At 43.9% G+C, this 27,792-nt stretch overlaps 1 protein-coding gene across 1 annotated transcript in view; it reads right to left on the bottom strand.

The window, feature by feature from the left end:
• dldh (dihydrolipoamide dehydrogenase) overlaps window positions 1–27,792 on the bottom strand; it is a 72,994-nt gene that overhangs the window by 22,535 nt on the left and 22,667 nt on the right. The window contains 4 exon segments of the mRNA XM_038812200.1: window positions 1,302–1,445; window positions 11,384–11,484; window positions 17,135–17,204; window positions 17,327–17,395. Of these exon segments, the coding sequence (XP_038668128.1) occupies window positions 1,302–1,445; window positions 11,384–11,484; window positions 17,135–17,204; window positions 17,327–17,395 (384 nt within the window).

Raw genomic sequence — 27,792 nt, 5'->3', positions numbered from 1 at the left:
CCCAGCCCCTTCACACTCACCCCCCTCACGCTGGGCAAATCCTGCCCGATCGCGCAAGCCAGGGTCCAGGCTGGCACTGCCAGGGCACCAGGTCACACCAACAATGCCAGGTCATCACCCCTCCCAAAGAACATTAAGCTAGGGGCCTCTGATGCCCTTGGAGACTCCCCACGAGTGCCGTACCGCTCCCGTTTGTGGGGACCAATGCTGAACAGCATGCACCAGAGGTCTCTGCGGCGAAGGAATTGAATCCCAAAGCCCCGGGTACTTCAGGAAACTGCAGCTTAGAATAAGGCTTACTGCCTTGCTCTAATATGCAGATTTGTCAAAAGGTGATCCTGCCCATTGTGGGCCTGATTCATCTCACGGGATTGCGCTGAATCGTGCAAGGCAGGTAGATCCCGGGAACGAGATATCCTGGCTTTCAATGGCTATGCTGCGCAATGGCGAGATGATTTTCAAGTACAACGTGGCCGTAGGATTGCGCCCATAATGCCTTTTCTATATTTGGAAAGATTAAGAATACCACAAGAGGATCCAATGAGAATTGTTTTTTGTAGATGCCAAACAGATGTCTGTTTCTTTAGAGTTAATAATAATAATCTTTTTATTGTCACAAGTAGAACATAGAACATAGAACAGTACAGCACAGAACAGGCCCTTCGGCCCTCGATGTTGTGCCGAGCAATGATCACCCTACTTAAACCCACATAACCCGTATACCCGTAACCCAACAATCCCCCCATTAACCTTACACTACGGGCAATTTAGCATGGCCAATCCACCTAACCCGCACACCTTTGGACTGTGGGAGGAAACCGGAGCACCCGGAGGAAACCCACGCACACACGGGGAGGACGTGCAGACTCCACACAGACAGTGACCCAGCCGGGAATCGAACCTGGGACCACTGGAGCTGTGAAGCAGTGATGCTAACCACCATGCTACCGTGAGGCATGGTGTAGACTTACATTAACACTGCAATGAAGTTACGGTGAAAATCCCCCAGTCGCCATATTCTGGCATCTGTTCGGGTACACTGACAGAATTCAGAATTCTCAGCCGGTACAGGAATTGAACCCATGCTGCTGGCCTTGTTCTGCATTACAAACCAGCTGTCTAGCCCACTGAGCAATTACTGTTGACTGTTAATTTTACTGTTTGTTTTATATAGTTTCTATTTATCCGTTTACTATGGGGAGCTGCATTTGTGCAGTCTTGTTCTTTGTTTACCTGTTCCTTTCCTCTTTTGGAAATCAATAAAAATAATTTACAAAAACAAACTCAGTTAGCTCATGTACCTGAATCCCAGGGAAAGGTGTAACCTCTGACCCTGTAGCAATTAGTATGTTCTTGGAGTTGATGATTTGTGTGCTGCCATCACTGCAATGAGTTGTGACCTGGTTTTTGCCAGTAATCTTACCATGTCCTTGAATATGTGTCACCTTGTAGAGATATGGAAAAATATGAACAAATATCAACAAGTATATTTTTTAAAATATGTATGCATGTCAAAACCATGTCCTTGAACATGTGTCGCCTTGTAGAGATATGGCAAAATATGAAATATTAACAAGTATATTTTTAAAAATATGTGTGCATGTCAAAACTTTTCAAATAAGCAACATTTAAATGGCATTAAAAAAAAAATCAATTTCGAGTACCCAATTCATTTTTTCCAATAAAGGGGCAATTTAGCATGGTCAATCCACCTATACTGCACATCTTTTGGGTTGTAGGGGCAAAATTGACACAAACACGGGGAGAATGTGCGAACTCCACACGGACAGTGACCCTGAGCCAAAAACGAACCTGGGGCCTCGGCGCCACTGTGCCACCGTGCTGCCTGATTTTAGAAGAAAATGCAGGGTGCTACGAACGTGGGGCATTACAACCTGGTTGCAATAAAATGTTTCCTTTAACTTAAAGAAACAGAAGGTCTGGATAGGTGGGAGGATAGTGGTTGTACCAAACCTCTGCAGAGGGAGAGAAACTGTTTTTTATGGAGAAACAAACAAACTAAAAACTAGAAATAAAGCAACAGCTTTCATACCATGGAAGGTCATGTTTAATAATGAATTTGGAGTTTAGTTCTGATTAAATAGTTGAAGTCTATTAATCAAATAACCAAATATGATATCTACTAGAGTGTAATTAATCGATGCCGGACACAAGTATCATGTGACTGGCCCTTAATTTGAAATTGCACCCCGACTTGATACCACATTAAATACACAAGTTTTCTCAGAGCAAATGCTGCAAAGCCCAATTTGGATGAGCTCAGCTCTGGAATCTGGACTGCCTAGCAATTAGCACAGCAATTTATATTCCAGACTCAAACCTATTGCATGAAGAAAAATAGATGCAAGATTTCAAACCTTTTGTTTGATGTCCGAGGAATTAATCTTTTAACTGGTCATTTTGAAAAGCAGTTATTTCTCTTCACAATATATAGAATCCCTACAGTGCAGGAAGCGGCCATTCGGCTCATCAACTCTGCAACGACCCTCCAGACAGGCACTCTACCTTGGTCCACTTGCCCGCCCACCCCATCCTATTCCCATAACCTAACCTGCACATTCCTGGACACAGTCAATTTAACATGACCAATCCACCTAACCTGCACATCTTTGGACTGTGGGAGGAAATTGGAGCAGCCAGGGAGAACAAGTAAACTCCCCACAGACAAGGCCAGAATTGAACCTAGGTTCCTGGCACCGAGGCAGCAGTGCTAACCACTGTGCTACTGTGGTTCTAGAATATTTAAGTTTTCTTAGCTCTCTAGTGTTTTGACTTTTATTACTTAAGAACATATGAATGTACCGTGCTGTATTAATGTATTTTGCTACCTCAACATTCACACAGTCATTATGCATTGTTTGTTTTATACACACTAGATTTTAAGTTTGAACTAGCTTCTAATTTCTGTTATTAGTTTAGGCTGTGTGCCACTCTGTACTCTTTAAATTAACTGAATTGCAAGAACTGGCAGCCATTATGAACACATCCACTGGTAAGCAGGTTCTTTAACCAAAACATATTGATAGGCTCCTGCTCCAAAAAGTACACCACATAACATCTATAAACCCATTAGGCAGATGGGACAATGAGCCCAAAATATTAATCATTAGCACTTGGTATCACGTGCAAATAAGCAGAAAAATGATCTAAAGGTAATACATTAACCCTGCAGAAAGCAATTAAATTTAATGAATTAACAGGAAAATCTATAATGAAGAGGATGATCCCAAAAGTTTCTGACACATTAGAGGGCCAGTCAGGAGACAGAACCTCCAGGGTTGTAATTTCAGGATTATTCTCTGTTTCTCGTGCCAGCGAAGCTAGAAATAAGATGATAGTACAGCTAAACACGTGGCTAAACAGCTGGTGTAGGAGGGAGGGTTTCAGATATCTAGACCATTCGAATCTCCTCCAGGCAGGTGGGACCTGCACAAGAAGGACTGTTTGCATCAAAACTGGAGAGGCATTAATATCCTGGCCGCGAGGTTTGCTAGTGTCCCACAGGAGGGTTTAAACTAGTGTAGCAGGGGATGCGAACCAGAGCAATAGGTCAGAAGGCGAAATAATTGAGGGGAAACTAGAGAATAGGGCCAGTGAGACTCAGGAAGAGCAGGCATGGAGATGTTGCTGAACACAGCAGGACAAGGCATCCATGGCTGACGAGGGAAGTCATGGGCAGCAAAAAGCAAAAAAAAAAAGCATACAAAGCAGCGAGGAATTGTGGGAAGCCAGAGGATTGCAAAGTCTTTAAAAGTGAGCAGAAGACAACTAAAAGAGCAATAAGTGGGGAGATGATGAAATATGAGTGCAAGATAGCTAGTAATATAAAGCAAGATGGGAAGAGTTTATCCCCAATATATAAAAAGGCAAGTGGGGCAAAAATAGGCACTGGACTATTGGAAAATGTGGCTGGAGAAGTAATAATAGGAAACAAAGAAATGGCAGAGGAACTGAATAGTTACTTTATATCAGCTTTCACGGTGGAAGACACCAGTGGGATACCAGAGCTCCAGGAGAATTAGGGGGCAGAGGGGAGCGCAGGGACCATCACTAAGGAAAAGCTTCTGGGGAAACTGAAAGGTCTGAAGGTGGATAAATCACCTGGACCGGATGGATTACACCCCAGGATTTCTAAAAGAGATAGCTGAGGAAATTGTGGAGGCATTGGTGGCGATCTTTCAGGAATCACTGGAGGCAGGAAGGACCCCAGAGTGGCTAATGTAACACCACTGTTTAAGAGGAGAGGGAGGCAGAAGACAGGAAATTGTAGGCCGGTTAGCCTGACTTCGGTCATTGGTAAGATTTTAGAGTCCATTATTAAAGATGAGATCGCGGAGTATTTGGAACTGCATGATAAAATAGGACTGAGTCAGCACGGCTTTGTCAAGGGGGGGGTCATGTTAGAGTTCTTTGAGGAGGTAACAAGGAATTTAGACAAAGGAGAACCAGTGAAAGTGATTTATTTAGATTTTGAGAAGGCCTTTGACAAGGTGCCACATAGAAGATTGTGAAATATGTTAAGAGCCAATGGTGTTACGGGCAAGATCCTGGCATGGATAGAGGATTGGCTGACTGGCAGAAGGCAGAGAGTGGGGATAATGAAATGAAATGAAAATCGCTTACTGTCACAAGTAGGCTTCAAATGAAGTTACTGTGAAAAGCCCCTAGTCGCCACATTCCGGTGCCTGTTCGGGGAGGCTGGTACGGGGTCTTTTTCAGGATGGCAGCCAGTGACTAGTGGTGTGCCTCAGGGGTCAGTGCTGGGACCACAACTTTTCACAATATACATTAATGGTCTGGAACAAGGGGCTGAATGCACTGCTGCTAAGTTTGCAGATGATACAAAGATCTATAGAGGGACAGGTAGTATTGAGGAAACAGGCAGTATGCAGCAGGACTTGGAAGGCTAGGAGAGTGGGCAAAGAAGTGGCAGATGGAGTGTGAGGTTATGCACTTTGGAAGGAGAAAAGGAGGCATAGACTATTTTCTAAATGGGGAGATGCTTATGAAATCAGAAGAACAAAGGGTTGGCAGTCCTGGTTCAGGATTGTCTTATGGTTAACGTGCAGGTTCAGTCAGCAGTTAGGAAGGCAAATGCAACGTTAGCATTCATGTCAAGAGGGCTAGAATACAAGATGAAGGTTGTACTTCTGAGGCGATTTAAGGCTCTGGTCAGAACAATTTTGGGCCCCGTATCTAAGGAAGGATGTGCTGGCCTTGGAAAGGGTCCACAGGAGGTTCACAAGAATGATCCCTAGAATGAACAGCTTGTCGTACGAGGAACGGTTGAGGACTCTTGACAAGAAACTTTGTATCCTCACTAGGTACAAGTGAGGTCCCATAGGACTGGAGAATAGCTAATGTTGTTCCCTTTGTTTAAGAAGTGTAGGCTCGGTCACAGAAGACAGGGTAGTGTTTTTCTGAATGGAGGGCTGTGTTTAGTGGTGTTCTGCAGGGATCAGTGCTGGGACCTTTGCTGTTTGTAGTAGATATAAATGATTTGGAGGAAAATGTAACTGGTCTGATTAGTAAGTTTGCGGATGACAAAGGTTGTGGAGTTGCGGATAGAGACGAGGACTATCAGAGAATGCAACAGGATATAGATCGGTTAGAGACTTGGGCGGAGACAATACAGATGGGAGTTGAATCCGGACAAATGCGAGGTAATGCATTTTGGAAGGTCTAATACAGGTGGGAAATATACAGTAAATGGCAGAACCCTCAAGAGTATTGACAGGAAGAGGGATCTGGGTGTAAGGGTCCACAGGTCACTAAGTGGTAAAGCAGGTGGAGAAGGTAGTCAAGAAGGCATATGGCATGCTTGCCTTCAGCAGACGGGGCAGAGTATAAAAATTGGCACGTCATGCTGCAGCTGTATTTTTAAAAATTCATTTATGGGATGTGGACATCACTGATGAAGCCAGCATTTATTGCCCATCCCCAGTTGCCCTTCAGAAGGTGGTGGCGGGTTGCCCTATTGAACCGCTGCAGTCCTTGAGGTGTAGGTACAGCCACTGTGCTGTTAGGAAGAGTGCTCCAGGATGTTGCCCTAGCGACAGTGAAGGAACGGCAATACATTTCCAAGTCAGGGGGGTGAGTGAATTCGAGGGGAACTTCCAGGTGGTGGAGTTCCCAGGGTATCTGCTGCTCTCGTCCTAGATGGTAGTGGTCGTGGGTTTGGAAGGTGCTGTCGAAGGAACCTTAATGAGTTACTGCAGTGCATCTTGTAGATGTGACGCACAGCTGCCACTATTCGACAGAGGGCTTGAATGTTTGTGGAAGGGAGAGCAATCAAGTGAACAGCTTTGTCCTGGATGGTGTCGCGCTTCTTGAGTTTTACTGGAGCAGCACTCATCCAGGCAGGTGGAGAGTATTCCATTACACTCCAGTCTTGTGCCTTGTAGATGGAGGGACCGGCTTTTTGGGGGGGGGGGGTGTCCGGTGGTGAGTTACACGCTGTAGCCTTTGACCTGCCCTGGTAGCCACAGTATTAATATGGATAGTCCAGTTCAGTTTCTGATCAATGGTAACCCCCAGGATGTTGATTGTGGGTTTTCAGCGATGGTAGTGCCATTGAACATCAAGGGGTAGTGGTTAGATTCTCTTTTGCAGGACATGGTCATTGCCTGGCACTGTGTGGCACAAATGTAACTTGCCACTTGTCAGCCCAAGCCCGGTAATTGTCCAGGTCTTGCTGCATTTGGACATGGACTGCTTCATTAGCTGAGGAGTTGCGAATGGTGCTGAACATTGTGCAGTCATTCGCAAACATAGAACAGAGTGCAGAAGAAGGCCATTTGGCCCATCGGGTCTGCACCGACCCACTCAAGCCTTCACCTCCACCCTATCTCCGTAACCCAAGAACCCCTCCTAACCTTTTTAGACACCAAGGGCAATTTATCATGGCCAATCCACCTAACCTGCACGTCTTTGGTCTGTGGGAGGAAACCGGAGCACCCAGAGGAAACCCACGCAGACACGGGGAGAACGTGCAGACTCCGCACAGACAGTGACCCAGCGGGGAATTGAACCTGGGACCCTGGCGCTGTGAAGCCACAGTGCCTATCACTTGTGCACCGTGCTGCCCTTCCCCACTTCTGACCTAGTGATGGAAGACAGGTCATTGATTAGCAGCGAATGATGGTTGGGCCTGGGACACGACCCTGAGGAACTCCTGCAATTATGTCATGGAGCTGGGATGATTAACCTCCAACCACCACAGCCATCTTCCTTTGTGCCAGATATGACTCCAACCAATGAGTGTGTTCCCTGATTCCCATTGATTATAAGACCATAAGACATAGGAGCAGAATTAGGTCACTCGGCCCATCGAGTCTGCTCCGCCATTCAATCATGGCTGATATTTTCTCATCCCCATTCTCCTGCCTTCTCCCCATAACCCCTGATCCCCTTATTAATCAAGAACCTATCTATCTCTGTCTTAAAGGCACTCAGTGACTTGGCCTCCACAACCTTCTGCGGCAAAGAGTTCCACAGATTCACCACCCTCTGGCTGAAGAAATTCCTCCTCATCTCTGTTTTAAAGGATCATCCCTTTAGTCTGAGATGGTGTCCTCTGGTTCTAGTTTTTCCTACAAGTGGAAACATCCTCTCCACGTCCACAGGCCTCGCAGTATCCTGTAAGTTTCAATAAGATCCCCCCCATCCTTCCAAACTCCAATGAGTACAGACCCAGAGTCCTCACCTTCCTCATACGACAAGCTCTTCATTCCAGGGATCATTCTTGTGAACCTCCTCTGGACCCTTTCCAAGGCCAGCACATCCTTCCTTAGATACGGGGTCCAAAACTGCTCACAATATGCCAAATGGGGTCTGACCTGAGCCTTTTGCAGCCTCAGAAGTACATCCCTGGTCTTGTATTCTAGTCCTCCGGACATTAATGCTAACATTGCATTTGCCTTCTTAACTGCTGACTGAACCTGCATGTTAACCTTAAGACAATCATGAACAAGGACTCCCAAGTCCCTTTGTGCTTCCAATTTCCTCAGCTTTTCCCCATTTAGAAAATAGTCTATGCCTAAATTCCTCCTTCCAAAGTGCATAACCTCACTTTTCCACATTGTATTTCATTTGCCACTTCACTGCCCACTCTCCTAGCTTATTCAAATCCTTCTGCAGCCTCTTTGCTTCCTCAATGCTACCTGTCCCTCTACAGATCTTTGTATCATCCGCAAACTTTGCAAGTGCCTTCAGTACCGTCTTCCAGATCTTTAACGTATATTGTGAAAATTTGTGGTCCCAGCACAGACCCCTGAAGCACACCACTAGTCACCGGCTGCCATCCTGCAAAAGACCCCTTTATCACCATTCTCTGCCTTCTGCCAGTCAGCCATTCCTCTATCCATGCCAGGATCTTACCCTTAAAACCATGGGCTTTTAACTTATTTAACAGTCTCCTATGTGGCACCTTGTCAAAGGCCTTCTGGAAATCTAAATAAATCACGCTCACTGGTTCTCCTTTATCTAACTTCCTTGTTACCTCCTCAAAGAACTAAGACTGGTCAGACATGACCTCCCTTTGACAAAGCCGTGCTGACTCAGTCCTATTTTACCATGCACTTCCAAGTACTTCGCGATCTCATCTTTAATAACAGACTTTAAAATCTTACCAATGACTGAAGTCAGGCTCACCGGCCTATAATTTCCTGTCTTCTACCTCCCTCCTTTTTTAAACAGTGGTGTTACATTAGCCACTTTCCAGTCCTCTGGGACTCTTCCTGCCTCCAGTGATTCCTGAAAGATCATCACTAATGCCTCCACAATTTCCTCAGCTATCTCTTTTAGGACCCTGGGGTATAATCCATCCGTAGAGTCCAAGTGCATGTAGCACTTTGATTTTATCACTCATTAGAGGAGCTCATATTTCTAGGAAATATGAAAGTGTGAATGTGATGATTGTGCACCTATGTCAATTTAACATGTTTAATTGTGTATTTGCGGGACTCAATGACAAGTTGAATGCAAGAATTTAATATTATCTAAAGGGTTGTGGAATTAGTGCTGGGTTTCAATTGTGTTGTCACAACTCTCCCAGAATAAATAAAAGGAGAAAAAATACAAGAATTAATGCTTTCAGGAGAAAATAAGTGAGATTTTGAATCACGCAGAATGGATAATCCAGATAACATCAAATAAAAGCAAGAAACAGTGGATGCTGGCGATCTGAAGTAAAGAAACCGAGTGTAGGAAAACTCAGGACTGTCAACATCTATGGAAAGGGAAAGAGTTAACGTTGAGTCCAACATTCAATGGAGATGAGTTCAGTTATGTTAAAGTGAACAAGCATTTTGTTTTTTCTTTGAATAAAGGATGAGAGGTTGTATCCTGTTTCAGCCAGTGACTGTGAAAGGAAAGGCTGCTGCGTAACTTTTGTTTGGAGCAAGAATGGTGAAGATTTTCTTGTGAAAGTTCACTTTAGTTTTTAAGTTAGTTGTTTAAAAGGAGTGCCGGGTTCTGGAGATCATAATCTCCCTTGATGCGAAGAAAGTGTTCGACCGGGTAGAGAGACACTGTTTGTGGTATTAGAAAAATCTGGATTTGGGCCAGGCTTTGTGGCATCGATACAACTTTTGCATAAGGCCCATTCGCCAGTGTTTGCACTAACAAACTGATCCCTGACCACTTGTCTTTATCAGGGTAATAGGCAGGGATGTACAATGCCTCTTTGCTGTTTTCACTAGCAATTGAGCCATTGGCCATGGCCCTGAGGTCCTCGGATACATGGGAAGGAATAGCTAAGAGAACGGGTGGAACACAGTTGCCGACAACTATTATATGAGAAGGATCTTGCAGCGTTTTGCGGTCTTCTCGTGCTACGAGATAAATATAGTAAAGAGTGAATACTTTGTGGTTGGGTTGATGAGGCAGAGGGATTGGCTTAGGGGAGTGCCGTTCCAGCTAGCTGGAAGTAATTTTCAGTATTTGAGAGTCCAGATAGCAAGGTTCCAGACTCCAGTGGTTCAATTATCCAAATCTGGTGGAAGGTCAAAGCGGACCTGCAAAGATGGGACGGTCTCCCATTATCCCTGGTGGGCCGAGTGCAATCAGTTAAACTGAGATTTCTGTTTTTATTCCAGTGCCTTCCGATATTCTTGCCCAAGGCTTTTGTAGAGAAATTGATGTGACTGGATGTATTTGGACAGGTAAGAGCCCAATGATCAGAAGGATGTTGCTCCAGAGGGAGAGACAATTAGGGGGCTTGGCCTTGCCAAACTTTCAATACTATTACTGGGCAGCTGATGCTCGAGTGGTTCAGAAATTTGGAGTAGCTTTGGGTCCAGGTGGAAAAAAGAGTCTGTAAGGGAGTAAGCATAGCGGTGTTGGTAACAGCTCCGTTACCGATGGCACCGAAGGAATGCTCATATAACGCAGAAGTATTACAGTAAGAAGTCTTACAACACCACAAAGGGCCCTGGAAGTTGCAACCTGGCATGACAGGGAGAAGTAAGCCTACTGGAAAACCAGGAACTTAGAACTCATTCGTGGAATGTTACACATTGGTCAGATGCTAGACGTAAATCAATTGCATTAATTAGTTAAAACAAAAGTACCATTTATTTAGTTCAACGTATTGGTTGCCTGTTAAGTAATGTTTAATCTGTTTGATTAGTTGCTTATTACAGTAAAAATCTTAAACATGAAAATCACGTCCTTTGGTTTGTTATATTTCCTTTGGTTGCTGGGAAACTTAAAAAAGTTATCAGTCTCAATGGCGATCGTAATGAGGTTAAGAATTACCCAGAAGACAAAAAAAGATTTCACATTATATAATCCATAAGTTTATGTTTTGATTATTAGAGTACAAGTGAAGGACTGCAGCTACCATTTAGATTTGCTTTCTCGCTGTCCAGTAGTCCAATTTTACCAGAGAAGAAAACCTTGAAGAAAGAATGGTCAACATGCAGATGAGGTATAACAAACAAATCGGATTGTGCAATAAAGAGAAAGTAAGATTTGCTTGAAACCCATCACCCCACTGCAATAAAAACATACACAGCAGGCCAGGGATATTAGTACAACAAATGCCCAATACTACATTTTACTCTCAAATGTTTTGAAAATTTGCAATTATTGCCAAGCTAAAAAACTGAATTTCCTCCAATTATAATATATTTCAAAATGTCAAAGACTAAACTTATATGCTCAAGTGAGAGTCAAGAGAGCAGGTATTAAACATGCAAAACTTGTAGTTGATCAAACTTTGACATATTCTACACAACTTTGGAAGAAAGTGTCTGGTTTCTGTATTGTCTGACTCAAGCTGGAAAAACAGACAGAGAGCCCTGGTCCCAATACCATCTGAAAGTGGCCTCATTAGTTCAACATGCTATCAGAAACAAACCTTATTTTGTTTAAATAAATGGGCAATTCCACCAGTCAATGACTTCACTGCATTGCTCTTTTGTTCCATCATCTTTTCCAGATTAAGATTCATTCCTGTGACTTTAGAACAAAATAAAGTAATGATCAAAATAACAGTTTTTGCACCTTCAATATTGTGCATCAAGTTAAATTTTATAAAATGTAAAATACAAAACAAATGGTAAGGAATCAAAGAGTTAAGTTTTCTGCAGCATTAACAAAGTATTGGGGCTGAAAATATCCCACCTCCATTTACAGATGTAAGGGAATAGGAATAGAAGGGAATTTGGTGCATTTTCCATGGCAATTAATTGCAATCTTGTCTGCAATCCTGTCAAAGCAGACAGAATAAACCAGATATAAATGTGTAAAGGCTCTTCCTGTTGATTGCCTTAGTGCCTAATTATTTTATCTTTATTGTTTTTGATCCATGAATCAATAATGGAAACATGCCTTTAAGTCAAGCAGAAGAAGTAACTCAAACGTGTCAAAGTAGTTCACGGTTATAAAGTTTTATATTTTGGGCATAAGAACCCAGACTTTATGGAACCCAAGAGATTGGAAGGGGGCTTGTTTTGATTGGTTGGCTGGTGGCCAATTGATTGGCCAGGGACCGTATTCTGCGCGGCAAACAACAGAGATTGGTTCCAGTCAGGTGGGGATTTTCGGAGCGAACCTAGGAGAAGCCACTGGGCCTTCAAAGTACAAGCAGCTCTCTCTCTTTGCGCTCCATACTGTCTGAAGGAAACTTCTAGACCCCAAAAGAAGCTGTCTCTCTCGCTCTCAAATGCTGGCTGCCTGCTATTTTTGTAGTTTACAGTTAAAACCATTACAAGCTGAAAAAAAAAGAGACTGAAGAAGAAACTAACTGAAAGACGTCCCTCTGAAACAAAGACTCCTATCCTTCCATCATTATATATATATATATATATATATATATTATATGAAATGAATGAAATGAAATGAAATGAATGAATGAAAATCGCTTGTCACAAGTAGGCTTCAAATGAAGTTACTGTGAAAATTCCCTAGTCGCCATATTCCGGCGCCTGTTCGGGGAGGCTGGTACGGGAATTGAACCGTGCTGCTGGCCTGCCTTGGTCTGCTTTCAAAGCCAGCGAATTAGCCCTGTGCTAAACAGCCCCTATATATAGGGGTGTAAAATAGAGGGTGGGGGTGAGTTGAAAGGAAGTGGGTCACGTTGGAGATTAGATAGTAGTTCACAAATTGTATTTAATTGCCTATTTAATTATAGTTACCGTTCATAATAAAGTTAATAGCTAAATTTAAAAGTTTAAATTTACAAACCTGGTGACTTTAGTAATTGGGCAGCCAAAGATCTCGGGTATTTTAAAATAAAAGTTAATTTCAACTGCGTTGTGACTCGGGGTCAAGTGGTGTTGAAATTGACACACAGGGGCCCAGGGTGTCGTATCAAATGCAACTATAAAAGTCAGCTTTCCCTCACCACTGCTAAAGTCATAAAATAGCAATCTAAGAATCTGTATTGAAATTAGCCATGAAGCGTCCAGGTTTGTTCATCTTCATTTTTAAAACAGAGGTAGTGTAGCAAAAATAATTTGTTTAAATCTTAATAAAAAACAATGTTAAAGGGGAAAAAAGATAGTAAGTGATTGTGTGAACAATAATAATAATAATCACTTATTGTCACAAGTAGGTTTCAATGAAGTTACTGTGAAATCACCACATTCCGACGCCTGTTCGGTGAGGCCGGTACAGGAATTGAACCTGCGCTCCTGGCATTGTTCTGCATTACAAGCCAGCTATTTCACCCACTGTGCTAAACCAGCCTACTTTAATGACCAACTTCAGGCGACACCAATCTACTCACTCAATTTCTAGCCAAAATTTGTACTAAAACTAATCAGTACAGGAAGGCAGGCAGTAATATATGAAATAAATGCCAAAAAAACAAAGGACCACCTGGTAGACCCATTCTCACCTGATTGAATGGATTCCTGCTTGGGCCACTGACTGTGCGGAGTCTGCACGTTCTCCGGGTGCTCTGGTTTCCTCCCACAAGTCCCTAATATGCTGTTAGCTGAATTGGACGTTCTGAATTCTCCCACTGTGTACCCGAACAAGCGCCAGAGTGTGGCGACTCGGGAATTCTCACAGTAACTTCATTGCAGTGTTAATATGAGCCTACTTGTGACAATAATAAAGATTATCTGTGACCCTTCCGATGCCCTTAACAGTTGCCAGGTCCTAAATGTCTCATTTTCAGCAACACCCAAATCGTCTTCACCTCCATCACTAATCAGAACATGGGATGGTGGGAATGACAAATGAGGAGAGATCGAGTTGGTGAGGATTGTATTCACTGGAGTTCAGAAGAATGAGAGATCTCATAGAAACCTATTAATTCTAACAGGACTAGACAGGGTCAATGCAAGAAGGATGTTCCCGATGGTCGGGGTCCAGAACCAGGGGTCACAGTCTGAGGATATGGGGTAGACCATTTAAGACTGAGATGAGGAGAAATTTCTTCACCTGGAGGGTCTGCCTGTGGAATTCGTTACCACATGAAGAAACTGAGGCCAAAACATTTCAAGAAGTAGTTTGATATAGCACTTGGGGCGAAGGGGTTCAAAGGATACGGGGGGGGGGGGGGGGGGGGGGGGGGAGCAGGATTAGTCTATTGAGTTGGATGATCAACCACGCTCATAATGAATGGCGGAACAGGCTCGAAGGGCAGAATGGCCTCCTCCTTCTCCTATTTTCTATGCTTACTATGTTTCAACAGAACCCAAACAGTCCCCCATCCTCTGACAGCCCCATAGGGGCTGTTTAGCACAGAGCTAAATCGCTGGCTTTGAAAGCAGACCAAGCGGGCCAGCAGCACGGTTCGATTCCCGTAACAGCATCCCCGAACAGGCGCCGGAATGTGGCGACTAGGGGCTTTTCACAGTAACTTCATTGATACCTACTCGTGAAAATAAGCAATTTTCATTTCATTCATCCATCACCATCCGGCTGAACTGGTTTTCGCTTCAAAACAATTTCTCCTTTAATTCCACCTCCTCTAAATAGGCACTGTTATGGTGTCATATTGTGGCACACGTCAGACTGATAATGGCACAAGGGGCCTTTTGGCCCATCAAGTCCATATCATCTCCCTGTAGAACAACCAGTCAGTTCCATTCCCCCTCTCTATTCCGTAGCCCTGCACTTTTACTTTCCTCAAATGCCCAACAATTTGCTTTTGAAATTGTTTATTTCAAGCTGCGAGTTGCAGATCATTATCACTCACTGCCTGAAAAAGTTCTTCCTCACATTACATACATAAAGAGCAAGAGGGTAGCCAGGGAAGGGATTGGCCCACTCAAGGACAGGGGACGGAATCTCTGCATGGAGCCAGAGGAAAAGGGTGAGGTCCAAAAGAGAAAGACTTGGGGGATCAAGAGTCTGGTGAAGGGTGTGTAGATAGTCTGAGTCATATGGAGATCAAAAAGGAAGAGGTGTTGGGCTTCTTGAAAAACATTAAGGTAGTTAAGTCCCCAGAATATGGAGGGAAGCAAGGGAGGAAATTGCTGGGGCCTTGACAGGAATCTTTGTATCCCCACTGGATACAGGTGAGGTCCCAGGCGACTGGAGAATAGCTGATGTTTTCCTTCGTTTAAGAAGGGTAGCAAGGATGATCGAGGTAATTACAGGCCGGTGAGCCTTACGTCAGAGGAAAATTATTGGAGAGGATTCTTCGAGACAGGACTTACTCCCATTTGGAAGCAAGTGGCCATATTAGCGAGAGGCTGGTTTTGTGAAGGGGAGGTTGTCTCTCACTAACTGGATTTAGTGTTTTGAGGAAGTGGCGAAGATCACTGATGAAGTTAGGGCAGTGGATGTTGTTAACACTGACTTCAGTAAGGCCTCGACAATGTCCCTCATGGCAGACTGGTACAGAAGGTGAAGTCACACTGGATCAGAGGTAAGCTGGCAAGGCAGATACAGAGCTGGCTCGGTCATAGAAGACAGAGGGTAGCATTGGAAGGGAACTTTTCTGAATGGAGGGTTGCGACTAGTGATGTTCGCATGGATCAGTGTGGGGACCTTGCTCTTTGCAGTATAAATTATTTGGAGGTCTGATTAGTAAGTTTGCGGACGACACAAATGTTGATGGAATTGCGGATAGTGATGAGGACTGTCAAGAGGATATATATATATATATATATATATATATATATATATATCAGCAGGATATACATCGGTTGGAGACTTGAGCAAAGAGGTGGCAGATGGAATTTAATCTGGATAAATGTGAGGTAAAGCATTTTGGGAAGGTCTTATACAAGTGGGAAATAAACAGTAAATGGCAGAATCCTTAAGATTATTGACAGGCGAGGGATCTGGGTGTACAGGTTCACAGGTGACTGAAAGTGGCAACACAGGTGGAGAAGGATATCCAGAAGGCAGACAGAATACTTGCCTTCAATCGGCCGGGGCATTGAGTATAAAAATTGAAATGCCATGCTGTAGCTGTAGAGAACTTCAGTTAGGCCACACTTGGGAGTATAGTGTTCAATTCTAGTCGACACATTAACAGAAGGATCATAGAATTTACAGTGCAGAAGGAGGTCATTTGGCCCATCGAATCTTCACCGGCTTTTGGAAAGAGCACCCCACTTAAATCCACACATGCCCGTAGCCCAGTAACCCCACCTAACCCAAGGGCAATTTATCATGGCCAATCCATCTAACCTGCACATCTTTGGACTGTGGGAGGAAACTGGAGGAAACCCACGCAGACACAGGGAGAACGTGCAGACTCCACACAGACAGTGATCCAAACCGGGAATCGAACCTGGGACCCTGGAGCTGTGAAGCAACTGTGCTAACCAATGTGCTACCGTGCCAATACTGTGGAGGCTTTGGTGACGGTACAGAAGAGGTTCAGCAGAATAGAACATAGAACGATACAGCGCAGTACAGGCCCTTCGGCCCTCGATGTTGCACCGACATGGAAAAAAAACTAAAGGCCATCTAACCTACACTATGCCCTTATCATCCATATGCTTATCCAATAAATTTTTAAATGCCCTCAATGTTGGCGAGTTCACTACTGTTGCCTGTTATGGAGGACATTAGTTCTGAGGAGAGGTTGGATGAATTTATTTGTTCTCACTGGAATGACAGGTTGAGAGGCGATCTGATAGAAGTCTACAAATTTATGAGGGACATGGACAAAGTGGAAGCTTTGTCAGAAGCTTTTTCCCAGGGTAGAAGAGTCGATTACTAGCGGACGTAGGTTTAAGGAGCGAGGGGCAATTTACTTGTATATTTATTTAGTATATTGCATTCACTGTTCAATGTCATAGAGTCTGAATTGTATAGCTCAGCCTATCCTGTCAGCTCCTTTACATCAGGGAGACCAAATACAGACTCATGGCTGCTTTGCGAAACATCTGGATCCAGTCTCTGATGACAAAGCTTTTAGCCCAGCCAAACATTTTTTGTTTATTTATTTCTTCCACTATCATGTCTTTTGGTCTTGAAATATGAAACCTTTTGTTTTTGATCTCTTCTGCCCTGCACCCTATTACAGATCTGTTCCCTTTATTCTTTTTCTCACCCCCATCAAAACTATTACATTTTTAACTTTTTCCAGTTCTAATGAACGATCACAGGCATGAACGTTAACTCTGCTTGTCTCTGCCAAATACGGAAGATTGTCAACATTTGGATTTTTATTACAAATTAAAGATATACTTACTTTCAATCCCTCGGCTGGCGAAGTCTTTCCCATGAGCCAAGTGATAGAGATAGGAGTTATTCAGCAAAGCCTTAGAACAATAATCACAACTGTGATTAACCAGCGAATCTTCCAATTGATATGTAAATTGACAGTGTACTAGAAAAACATCGATTAGAAATGTAATGCGGCACACATTGAATAAGTACTTACTTTGGAGGGGATACATCCCACGTTCAAACATGTCCCACCCAATGTATTGTTCTTTTCCACGCAGACAGTCTGCAAGGTTTAAAAATGAAAAAGTTAACATACTGAAATTATTTTAGAAATCTGAGCTGGATTAACAGCCCTTTCCTGAAACTACATGAATAATGTTATGAAGACATAAGAAATACAACCAGGAGTTAGCCATTCAGTTCTTCTCGCCTGCTCGGTCATTGAATAAGAATGGCCGATTTTCCAGGACATTTCACCTTCCCTCTATTCCATTCCCTTTCGCTAAATTAGAATTTAGTTTTAATTATGAACAGGGTACCTGCAGAAATATATAAGCTATAAAAACAAAATACCGAAAAGATGGAAATCTGAAATAAAAACTGTGGGAACTCGAAACCGCAAAGTAGGCAGTCAAATGCGTTGCTTAAAATAAGGGACTTCATACAAATAAACAATGAAGTAATAACTATGAAAACAGGAGCTCTAGTAAAACAGGTCTTGCTTACAGGTCACTTCCAGCAGACTACAAAAGCCCACCCAAAGCTCCACACGCTCAGAACCCAACAGACGTCAGCAAAACAGTTACGTAGGAGGAATGCTTATAAAAACACAACATTCAAAATGACACTGACACCACTGACAGCATCTGTGGAGAAGGAAACACGTTTCAAGTCAGGTTCTAATGAAGTCACAGACCTGAAAAATCAACTCTTTTGCTCCCCATAGACACTGCTACACGTGCTGTGCATTTACTGTTTGTTCTGTCCCAGCAATTTTTTGTTTTTGTTTTAGGCTTTTAAGATGCTTTCATTCAATTTTCCAAAATGTCCTAGAATTTAGCGTGGTCAGATTAATTTGCTGCAGTTCATTTGACTGGGATGGGTAGTTGCAACTTCAGGACTTGCGCCACCACTCTTTATTTTACCATCATTACCCATGCACATTTCCACAGTTAAACTCTATCATCATGAATAGCAACTGAACAATCAAGGAGGAATAACATCTATTGATCTAGGGATATTAATGCAGTAACAAATCCCACGGTTAAGAGCTGAATATCAGGAGGAGAGAAATGAGGGAAAGCAGGCCAAAGCACAATCAGGGAGACGGGTTTAAAAATCAGCTTTTAAAGATGAGCAGATGGCTGATGATAGAAAAGGTCCAGGAGGAATGGACAGTACAAAAAGCTGGGATAAAATTGCAGAAATGATGGGCTGGAAGGATGACACCGAGGTCAAGAGGAGTGGGACCACAAAAGGGTCAACAGGCAAGGATAAGGAGCTTGAAATCCAAACTCGGATGGGTAGGAAAGCAGTGTGTTGTGGAACACAGGAGTTCATAGGTGTTGGAGTGTGAGCTCTGTAATTAATGCAGACTCTCATGGCCATGGATGGAGTACAAAATATGGTTTTCACAATTAATGTTTTTTCACCCAACACATGGGATGTCAGGTTGACCCAAGGGCTGACTTTTACTCGATTTCCATTGGGTCGCTCTTCTTCAGTCAAGCGATAGGCTTTTGCCACTTTAGCTTTGTTTTATTCGTTAATGGGACATGGCTCGTTCGCTGGGCCAACATGTATTGCTCACCCCCAGGTAAGGACAGCAGATTTCCTTCCCGAAAGGACATTAGTGAACCAGACAATCTAATGACCATCATTAGACTTTTAATTCCAGATCTTTATTGAATTCAAATTTTACCATCTGCAGTGGCGGGATTTGAACCTGGGTCCCCAGAGCATTACTGGTTTACTAGTTCTGTGATAATACCAATATGCCACCGCCTCCTCATAACCATAAACATCATGTTCCCTCACATGTCAGCTGAAATACCTTTTTTATTTTCAAGACTGGTCTTCAGACAACTCTTTGATTCTTTGAACTGTCCATCGCAAAAGTATTTAACTGAGCTTCAGCTCACCAGATTACCTTTCTGCTGCATAGCCTCATATCAGGCATTTGTACAAAGTGACCAACCCACCATAAAGCCCTTTTACAATCATTGCTTCTACAAGAGGCCTGGATCCTGGTTATCCTGAACCACGTGACATGTTTTCATGATTGGTCAATATTAGCAGTGTGGATGAAGAGAATCGCTTTTGACGGTTGAAGTCAATGGAACAAGGTCAGATAAGTACCTGGTTGGGAGGTCTGTAACTTCTCCTAAACTTGCAAATTTGAAACTTTGGTTAATTTGAACTGGCTGTGGTTGTAAGTTTGCTTGCAAGGGTTTACTGGGGGTGGGCAATGCCTCTAGTTTTTATCTTACAGGCATCTGATTGTGTAAGACATTCCCATAATACAAACTTTCTGCAGCATGACAGGACTATACCATACTTTCTAGAGAGTGCTGATACTTGATACGGAGCTTCATACTTGAAAAATGTTGTTTTGCTCTTCATTTTTTCTCTATCTTACTCAAATAGGTTGAGGTTCAATATCCTCCCTTACATCAAGGCTTTATTCAGGAGATTGTGGTACCAATTAAAGTTCACTTCACACCAACCAAGTGTTTGCTTGAATTAATGAGGAATTTTTAAAAATTCCACCTGGCATCTTTGGATAGAATCCATATGATCAATTGTGAAGGCGAATAACGACAGGAACAGTGAACTGTTTTGACTTCAGTTGTAAAGTCTTTGTTAAGCTTGTGGATGAGATGAAGGGTGGCTGTAGTTCAGACTTGAAGAATTAACATTTTTAAAAAAAATTTAGCATATCCAATTCATTTTTTTCCAATTAAGGGGCAATTTAGCGTGGCCAATCCACCTAGCCTGCACATCTTTGGGTTGTGGGGGTGAAACCTAATTCTTTAGGGCAGCACGGTAGCATTGTGGATAGCACAAGTGCTTCACAGTTCCAGAGTCCCAGGTTCGATTCCCGGCTTGGGTCACTGTCTGTGCGGAGTCTGCACATCCTCCCAGTGTGCGCGTGGGTTTCCTCCAGGTGCTCCGGTTTCCTCCCACGGTCCAAATAAGTACAGGTTAGGTGGATTGGCCATGATAAATTGCCCTTAGTGTCCAAAATTGCCCTTAGTGTTGGGTGGGGTTACTGGGTTATGGAGATAGGGTGGAGGTGTTGACCTCGGGTAGGGTGCTCTTTCCAAGAGCTGGTGCAAACTCGATGGGCCGAGTGGCCTCCTTCTGCACTGTAAATTCTATAACCCACACAAACACGGGGAGAATGTGCAAACTCCACATAGTGACCCAGAACCGGGATCGAACCTTGGACCTCGGCGCCATGAGGCAGCAATGCTAACCACTGTGCTGTCTTGAAGAATTAACATGATATTATTTTAGGCTTTACGCCTACTTTCACTGTCCTGTCTGGGGCTTTATGCCTACATTATTCAGGTTTGAGGGATGCTGTAAATTTCAGTTGCACTGTTAGACACAGCTTTATGCTGTAATTTAAATTCTTAATGCTTGTCGCTGGGCTTTGTTCCCCTGTAGAGGGTGCTATAGTATACTGATATAGGCTTTATGCCTGCAATGCAGAGAGAGCATTCTCATTCTAGGGTAGGGTTTCATTATAATATTTTAATAATAATCTTTATTGTCACAAGTAGGCTTACATTAACACTAATGAAGTTACTGTGAAAATCCCCTAGTAGCCACATTCTGGTGCCTGTTCGGGTACACTGAGGGAGAATTCAGGATGTCCAATTCACCGAACAAGCACATCTTTCGGGACTGTGGGAGGAAACCAGGACACCCGGAGGAAGCCCACACAGACACAGGGAGAACGTGCAGACTATGCAGTGACCCAAGCTGGGAATCGAACCTGGGACCCTGGCGCTGTGAAGCCATAGTGCTAACCACTGTGCTACCGTGCTGCCCTTATTTTCTTACGTATCGGCGTTATATGCCTGCCGCGCAGAACTGAAAAGTTGGACATTATGCTAGGAATGTAAACTGCATCACTTAATAATAAAAACAGGGTACCCGAAGAAGTTTATTTATGACATGTTCACCACAAAAATCACGACGTAAACAATGCAGATAAACAACTAGACTACTTGTGCCAAATGTCAATGAGGTTCAAATTTTGGATTTTATGGATAAAGGCTTACAGGTGCAACAGGTGATTAAGAAGGCAAATGGAGTTTTGTCCTTCATTGCTAGAGGGATGGAGTTTAACTGTATAAGGTGTTAGTGAGGCCACACCTGGAGCATTGTGTTCAGACTCGGTCTAATTTGTTTCCACTGGCGGGTGAAAGCAGAACTAGGGGACAGAGCCTCAAAATAAGGGGAGGTAGATTTAGAACTGAGTTTAGGAGGAACTTCTTCACCCAAAGGGTTGTGAATCTATGGAATTCCCTGCCCAGTGAAGCAGTTGAGGCTCCTTCATTACATGTTTTCAAGATAAAGATACATAGTTTTTTGAAGAATAAAGGGTTATGGTTCGGGCCGGAGAGTAGAGCTGAGTCCACAAAAGATCAGCCATGATCTCATTGAATGGTGGAGCAGGCTCGAAGGGCCAGATGGCCTACTCCTGCTCCCCATTCCTATGTTCTTCTGAGATGTAAATTCCCTGGAGTCCGGGTATTGGTTTGGTAAATCTATAAAGCACTCTCTCCGAGGCCCGATGTGGGCCCAGAACTGCTCACAATAGAATCTTAGAATCCCTGGTGCAGAAGGAGGTCATTCAGCCCATCGAGTCTGCACCAACCTTCTGAGAGAGCACCTGAACTAGGCCTGCTTCCCTGCCCTTTCCCCATAATTCTATCTAACCTTTGAATACTAAAGGGGCAATTTAGCATGGCCAATCCATTTAACCTGCACATCTTTGGACTGAGGGAAGAAACTGGAGCACCCAGGAAAACCCACGCAGACACAGGGAGAATGTGCAAACACTACACAGTCAACCCAAGGACCAGGAATTGAATCCTGGTCCCTGGTGTGGTGGTGCAGCAATGCTAACCACTGTGCCACCGTGCCCTTACTCCCGGCGCAGTCTAACCAGGGCTTTGAAAAGTTGAACACCATTACTTCCACCATCTTTTATTCTCAACCTCTCGATACAAGACCAGCATCCCATTACCCTTTTCAATTATTTTCTGTATATAGAACATAGAACTGTACAGCACATTCAGGCCCTTCGGCCCACGATGTTGTGCCAAACTAGTCTGAAACTAAGATCAAATCAACCTACTCCCAATCATTCTAGTGCACTCCATATGCCTATCCAAAATCGCTTGAAAGTTCCTAAAGTGTCCGACTCCACTACCATAGCTGGGAGTGCATTCCACGCCCCAACCACTCTGAGTAAAGAACCTACCTCTGACATCCCTCCTATATCTTCCACCATAAACCTTATCCTTATCCACCATAAACCTTAAAATCAAATTGAGGGAAAAAGCATATAAAGTGGCAAAGATTGCTGGGAGATTAGAGGACTGGGAAATCTTTAGGGGGCAACAGAAAGCTACTAAAAAAAGCTATAAAGAAGAGTAAGATAGAGTATGAGAGTAAACTTGCTCAGAATATAAAAACAGAAAGTAAAAGTTTTTACAAATATATAAAACAAAAAAGAGTGGCTAAGGTAAATATTGGTCCTTCAGAGGATGAGAAGGGAGTTTTAATAATGGGAAATGAGGAAATGGCTGAGGAACTTAACAGGTTTTTTGGGTCGGTCTTCACAGTGGAAGACACAAATAACATGCCAGCGACTGATAGAAATGAGGCTATGACAGGTGAGGACCTTGAGAGGATTGTTATCACTAAGGAGGTAGTGATGGGCAAGCTAATGGGGCTAAAGGTAGACAAGTCTCCTGGCCCTGATGGAATGCATCCCAGAGTGCTAAAAGAGATGGCTAGGGAAATTGCAGATGCACTAGTGATAATTTACCGAAATTCACTAGACTCTGGGGTGGTCCCGGTGGATTGGAAATTAGCAAATGTGACACCACTGTTTAAAAAAAGGAGGTAGGCAGAAAGCAGGAAATTATAGGCCAGTGAGCTTAACTTCGGTATTAGGGAAGATGCTGGAATCTATCATCAAGGAAGAAATAGCGAGGCATCTGGATAGAAATTGTCCCATTGGGCAGACGCAGCATGGGTTCATAAAAGGGCAGGTCATGCCTAACTAATTTAGTGGAATTTTTTGAGGACATTACCAGTGCAGTAGATAACGGGGAGCCAATGGATGTGGTATATCTGGATTTCCAGAAAGCCTTTGACAAGGTGCCACACAAAAGGTCGCTGCATAAGATAAAGATGCATGGCATTAAGGGTAAAGTAGTAGCATGGATAGAGGATTGGTTAATTAATAGAAAGCAGAGTGGGGATTAATGGGTGTTTCTCTGGTTGGCAATCAGTAGCTAGTGGTGTCCCTCAGGGATCCGTGTTGGGCCCACAATTGTTCACAATTTACATAGATGATTTGGAGTTGGGGACCAAGGGCAATGTGTCCAAGTTTGCAGATGACACTAAGATGAGTGGTAAAGCGAAAAGTGCAGAGGATACTGGAAGTCTGCAGAGGGATTTGGATAGGTTAAGTGAATGGGCTAGGATCTGGCAGATGGAATACAATGTTGAGAAATGTGAGGTTACCATTTTGGTAGGAATAACAGCAAACGGGATTATTATTTAAACGATAAAATATTAAAGCATGCCACTGTGCAGAGAGACTTGGGTGTGCTAGTGCATGAGTCACAGAAGGTTGGTTTACAGGTGCAACAGGTGATTCAGAAGGCAAATGGAATTTTGTCCTTCATTGCTAGAGGAATGGAGTTTAAGACTAGGGAGGTTATGTTGCAATTGTATAAGGTGTTAGTGAGGCCACACCTGGAGTATTGTGTTCAGTTTTGGTCTCCTTACTTGAGAAAGGACATACTGGCACTGGAGGGTGTGCAGAGGAGATTCACTAGGTTAATCCCAGAGCTGAAGGGGTTGGATTATGAGGAGAGGTTGAGTAGACTGGGACTGTACTCGCTGGAATTTAGAAGGATGAGGGGGGATCTTATAGAAACATTTAAAATTATGAAGGGAATAGATAGGATAGATGCGGGCAGGTTGTTTCCACTGGCGGGTGAAAGCAGAACTAGGGGACATAGCCTCAAAATAAGGGGAAGTAGATTTAGGACTGAGTTTAGGAGGAACTTCTTCACCCAAAGGGTTCTGAATCTATGGAATTCCTTGCCCAGTGAAGCAGTTGAGGCTCCTTCATTACATGTTTTTAAGGTAAAGGTAGATAGTTTTTTGAAGAATAAAGGGATTAAGGGTTATGGTGTTCGGGCCGGAAAGTGGAGCTGAGTCCACAAAAGATCAGCCATGATCTCATTGAATGGCGGAGCAGGCTCGAGGGGCCAGATGGTTCCTAGTTCTTATGTTCTTATAGTTATGCCCCCTTGTAACAGCTACATCCACCTGAGGAAAAAGTCATGGAACGTCCACTATCTATCCCTCTCATCATTTACTAACGCAACCTTCAACTCCATCATCCAAGTCATTGATAAAAATCGCAAATAGCAGAAGACCCAGCACTGATCCCTGTGGTACACCGCTGGTGACTGGACTCCAGGATGAAAATTTACTATCTACCACCACTGTCTGTCTTCTATGTGATAGCCAGTTACTGATCCAATCAGCCAAATTTCCCTCTGCCATGCCTCCTTACTTTCTGCATGAGCCGATCATGGGACACCTTATCAAACGCCTTACTAAAATCCATATATACAACATCAACCTTCATCTATGCACTTAGTTACCTCCTCAAAGAATTCAATCAAACTTGTGACGCAAGACTTACCCCTCACAAATCTATGGTGACTATCCTGAATTACGCTGCATCTTTCCAAATGGTCATTAATCCAATCCCTCAGGACCTTGTCCAATAATTTCCCGATGACCGAAGTGAGACTAATCGGCCTATAATTCCCAGGGTTATACCTATTCCCTTTCTTGAACAAGGGGACAACATTCGACCCCCCTCCAGTCTTCTGGCACTATTCCTGCAGAGAGTGAGGACATAAAGATCAAAGCCAAAGGCTCTGCAACCTCATCCCTCACCACCCAAAGAATCCTAGGATATACCCCATTAGGCCCAGGGGACTTATCTGTCCTCAGGCACCTCAAAATTTCGAACACAACTTCCTTCCGAATATCTACCTCCTCCAGCCTATCGGCCTGTATCGCACTATCCTCCTCAACAACATGTCCCCTCTCCTTTCTGAACACTGAAGAAAAATATTCATTTAGGGCCTCTCCTGTATCTTCAGACTGCATGCACACGCTCCCACTACTGTCCTTGATCGGCCCTAACTTCACCTTGGTCATTCTTTTATTCCTCACATAAGTGTAAAAGGCCTTGGGGTTTTCCTTGATCCTTCCCTCCAAGGACTTCTCATGCCTCCTCCTAGCTCTCCTAAGCCCTTTCTTGAGCTCCTTCCTAGCTATCTTGTAACCCTCAAGTGCCCTAACTGAACCTTGTTTTCTCATCCTTACATAAGTTATCATAGCTATCATAGAATTTACAGTGCAGGCCATTCGGCCCATCGAGTCTGCACCGGCTCATGGAAAGAGCACCCTACCCAAGGTCAACATGACCACCCTATCCCCATAACCCAGTAACCCCACCCAACACTAAGGGCAATTTTGGGCACTAAGGGCAATTTATCATGGCCAATCCACCTAACCTGCACATCTTTGGACTGTGGGAGGAAACCGGAGCACCCGGAGGAAACCCACGCACTCACGGGGAGGATGTGCAAACTCCGCACAGACAGTGACCCAAGCCGGAATCGAACCTGGGACCCTGGAGCTGTGAAGAAATTGTGCTATCCACAGTGCTACCATGTTGCCCCTTCTTCCTCTTGACAAGATATTAAACCTCTTTTGTGAACCATGGTTCCCTCACTCGACCATTTCTTCCATGCCTGACAGGGACATACATATCAAGGACACGCAGTATTTGCTCCTTGAACAAACTTCACATCTCAATTGTGCCTATCCCCGACAGTTCCTGTTTCCATCTTATGCTCCCTAATTCTTGCCTCATCGCATCGTAATCACCCTTCCCCCAGTTATAAACCTTGTCCTGCCGTATGTTCCTATCCCTCTCCATTGCTATAATGAAAGTCACCGAATTGTGGTCACTATCTCCAAAGTGCTCTCCCACAACCAAATCTAACACTTGGCCCGGTTCATTATCCAGTACCAAATCCAACGTGGCCCCGTCTCTTGTCGGTCTATCCACATATTGTGTGAGGAAACCTTCCTGCACACACTGGATAAAAACAGCCCCATACAAACTATTCGAATTATAGTGGTTCCAATCAATATTTTGAAAGTTTAAGTCACCCATGACAACTACCCTGTGACTACCGCACCTATCCAAAATCTGCTTGCAATCGTTTTCTCCACATCTCTATTACTGTTTCCCTATTTCTAACTTCAGCCCACTCTACCTCGGTAGACAAATCCTCCTCAAACTGCCTTTCTGCAGCCATTATACTATCCTTGATTAACAATGCTACTCCTCCACCTCTTTCACCACCTTCCCTAATCTTACTGAAACATCTAAACCCCGGAACCTCCACCAACCATTCCTGCCCCTGTTCTATCCACGTCTCCGTAATGGCCACAGTATTGTAGTCCCAGGTACCAATCCATGCTTCAAGCTCACCAACCTTATTCCTGATGCTCCTCACATTGAAGTAGACACACTTCAAACCACCTTCATGCCTGCAAGTCCACTCTTATGACCTTGGTACCTTCCTCAGTACTGCACTACCCTCACCTTTGTGAACTCCAGCAACGCTATCTCCTGGACTACAAATCAGTTTCCCATCCCCCTACCAAATTAGTTTAAACCCCCCCCCCCCGGGAGAGCTGCAGCAAATTTCCCTCCCAGGATATTGGTGCCCCTCAGGTTGAGGTGTAACCCATCCTGTTTGTCCAGGTCCCACCTTCCTCAGAATGTGCTCCAATTGGTTTGCATTGGAGTGCTGAACTGGTTGCATTTGAGTGCTACAGTGAGAGTTTGGTGACTGAGTGAGTTAGGTGGTGAAGAGGGAGTAAGGTGCTCCTTACATTTCATTTCCTATATTTATCAAAGAACGTGAAGGGAGCCGAGGAGTTTAGAGTGCAGCTGACTGGAAGCAGAGTCAGAGGGCAGAGGTCCAGTTGGTCTACAGGGCAACTAATTCTGTAAAGTAAGAGGGGATGGAGGATAGGGCAGTTGCATGCTCCTCCTGTAGGATGTGGGTGGTGAGGGATACCACAGGTGTCTCCGCTGACTATACCTGCGGGAAGTGCACCCAACTCCAGCTCCTCAGAGACCATGTTAGGGAACTGGAGCTGGATAAACTTCGAATCATCCGGGTGGCAGAGGGGGTTATCGAGAAGAGTTACAGGGAGGTAGCCACACCCAAGGTACTGGACAAGAGTAGCTGGGTTACAGTCAGGGAAAACAAAAATAACTGGCAGACAGTGCAGGGATCCCTCGTGGCCGTTCCC

The sequence above is a fragment of the Scyliorhinus canicula genome, chromosome 11, assembly GCF_902713615.1.
Source record: "Scyliorhinus canicula chromosome 11, sScyCan1.1, whole genome shotgun sequence".
Lineage (NCBI taxonomy): Eukaryota > Metazoa > Chordata > Chondrichthyes > Carcharhiniformes > Scyliorhinidae > Scyliorhinus > Scyliorhinus canicula.
This window is presented reverse-complemented; position numbering and strand designations above follow the sequence as displayed.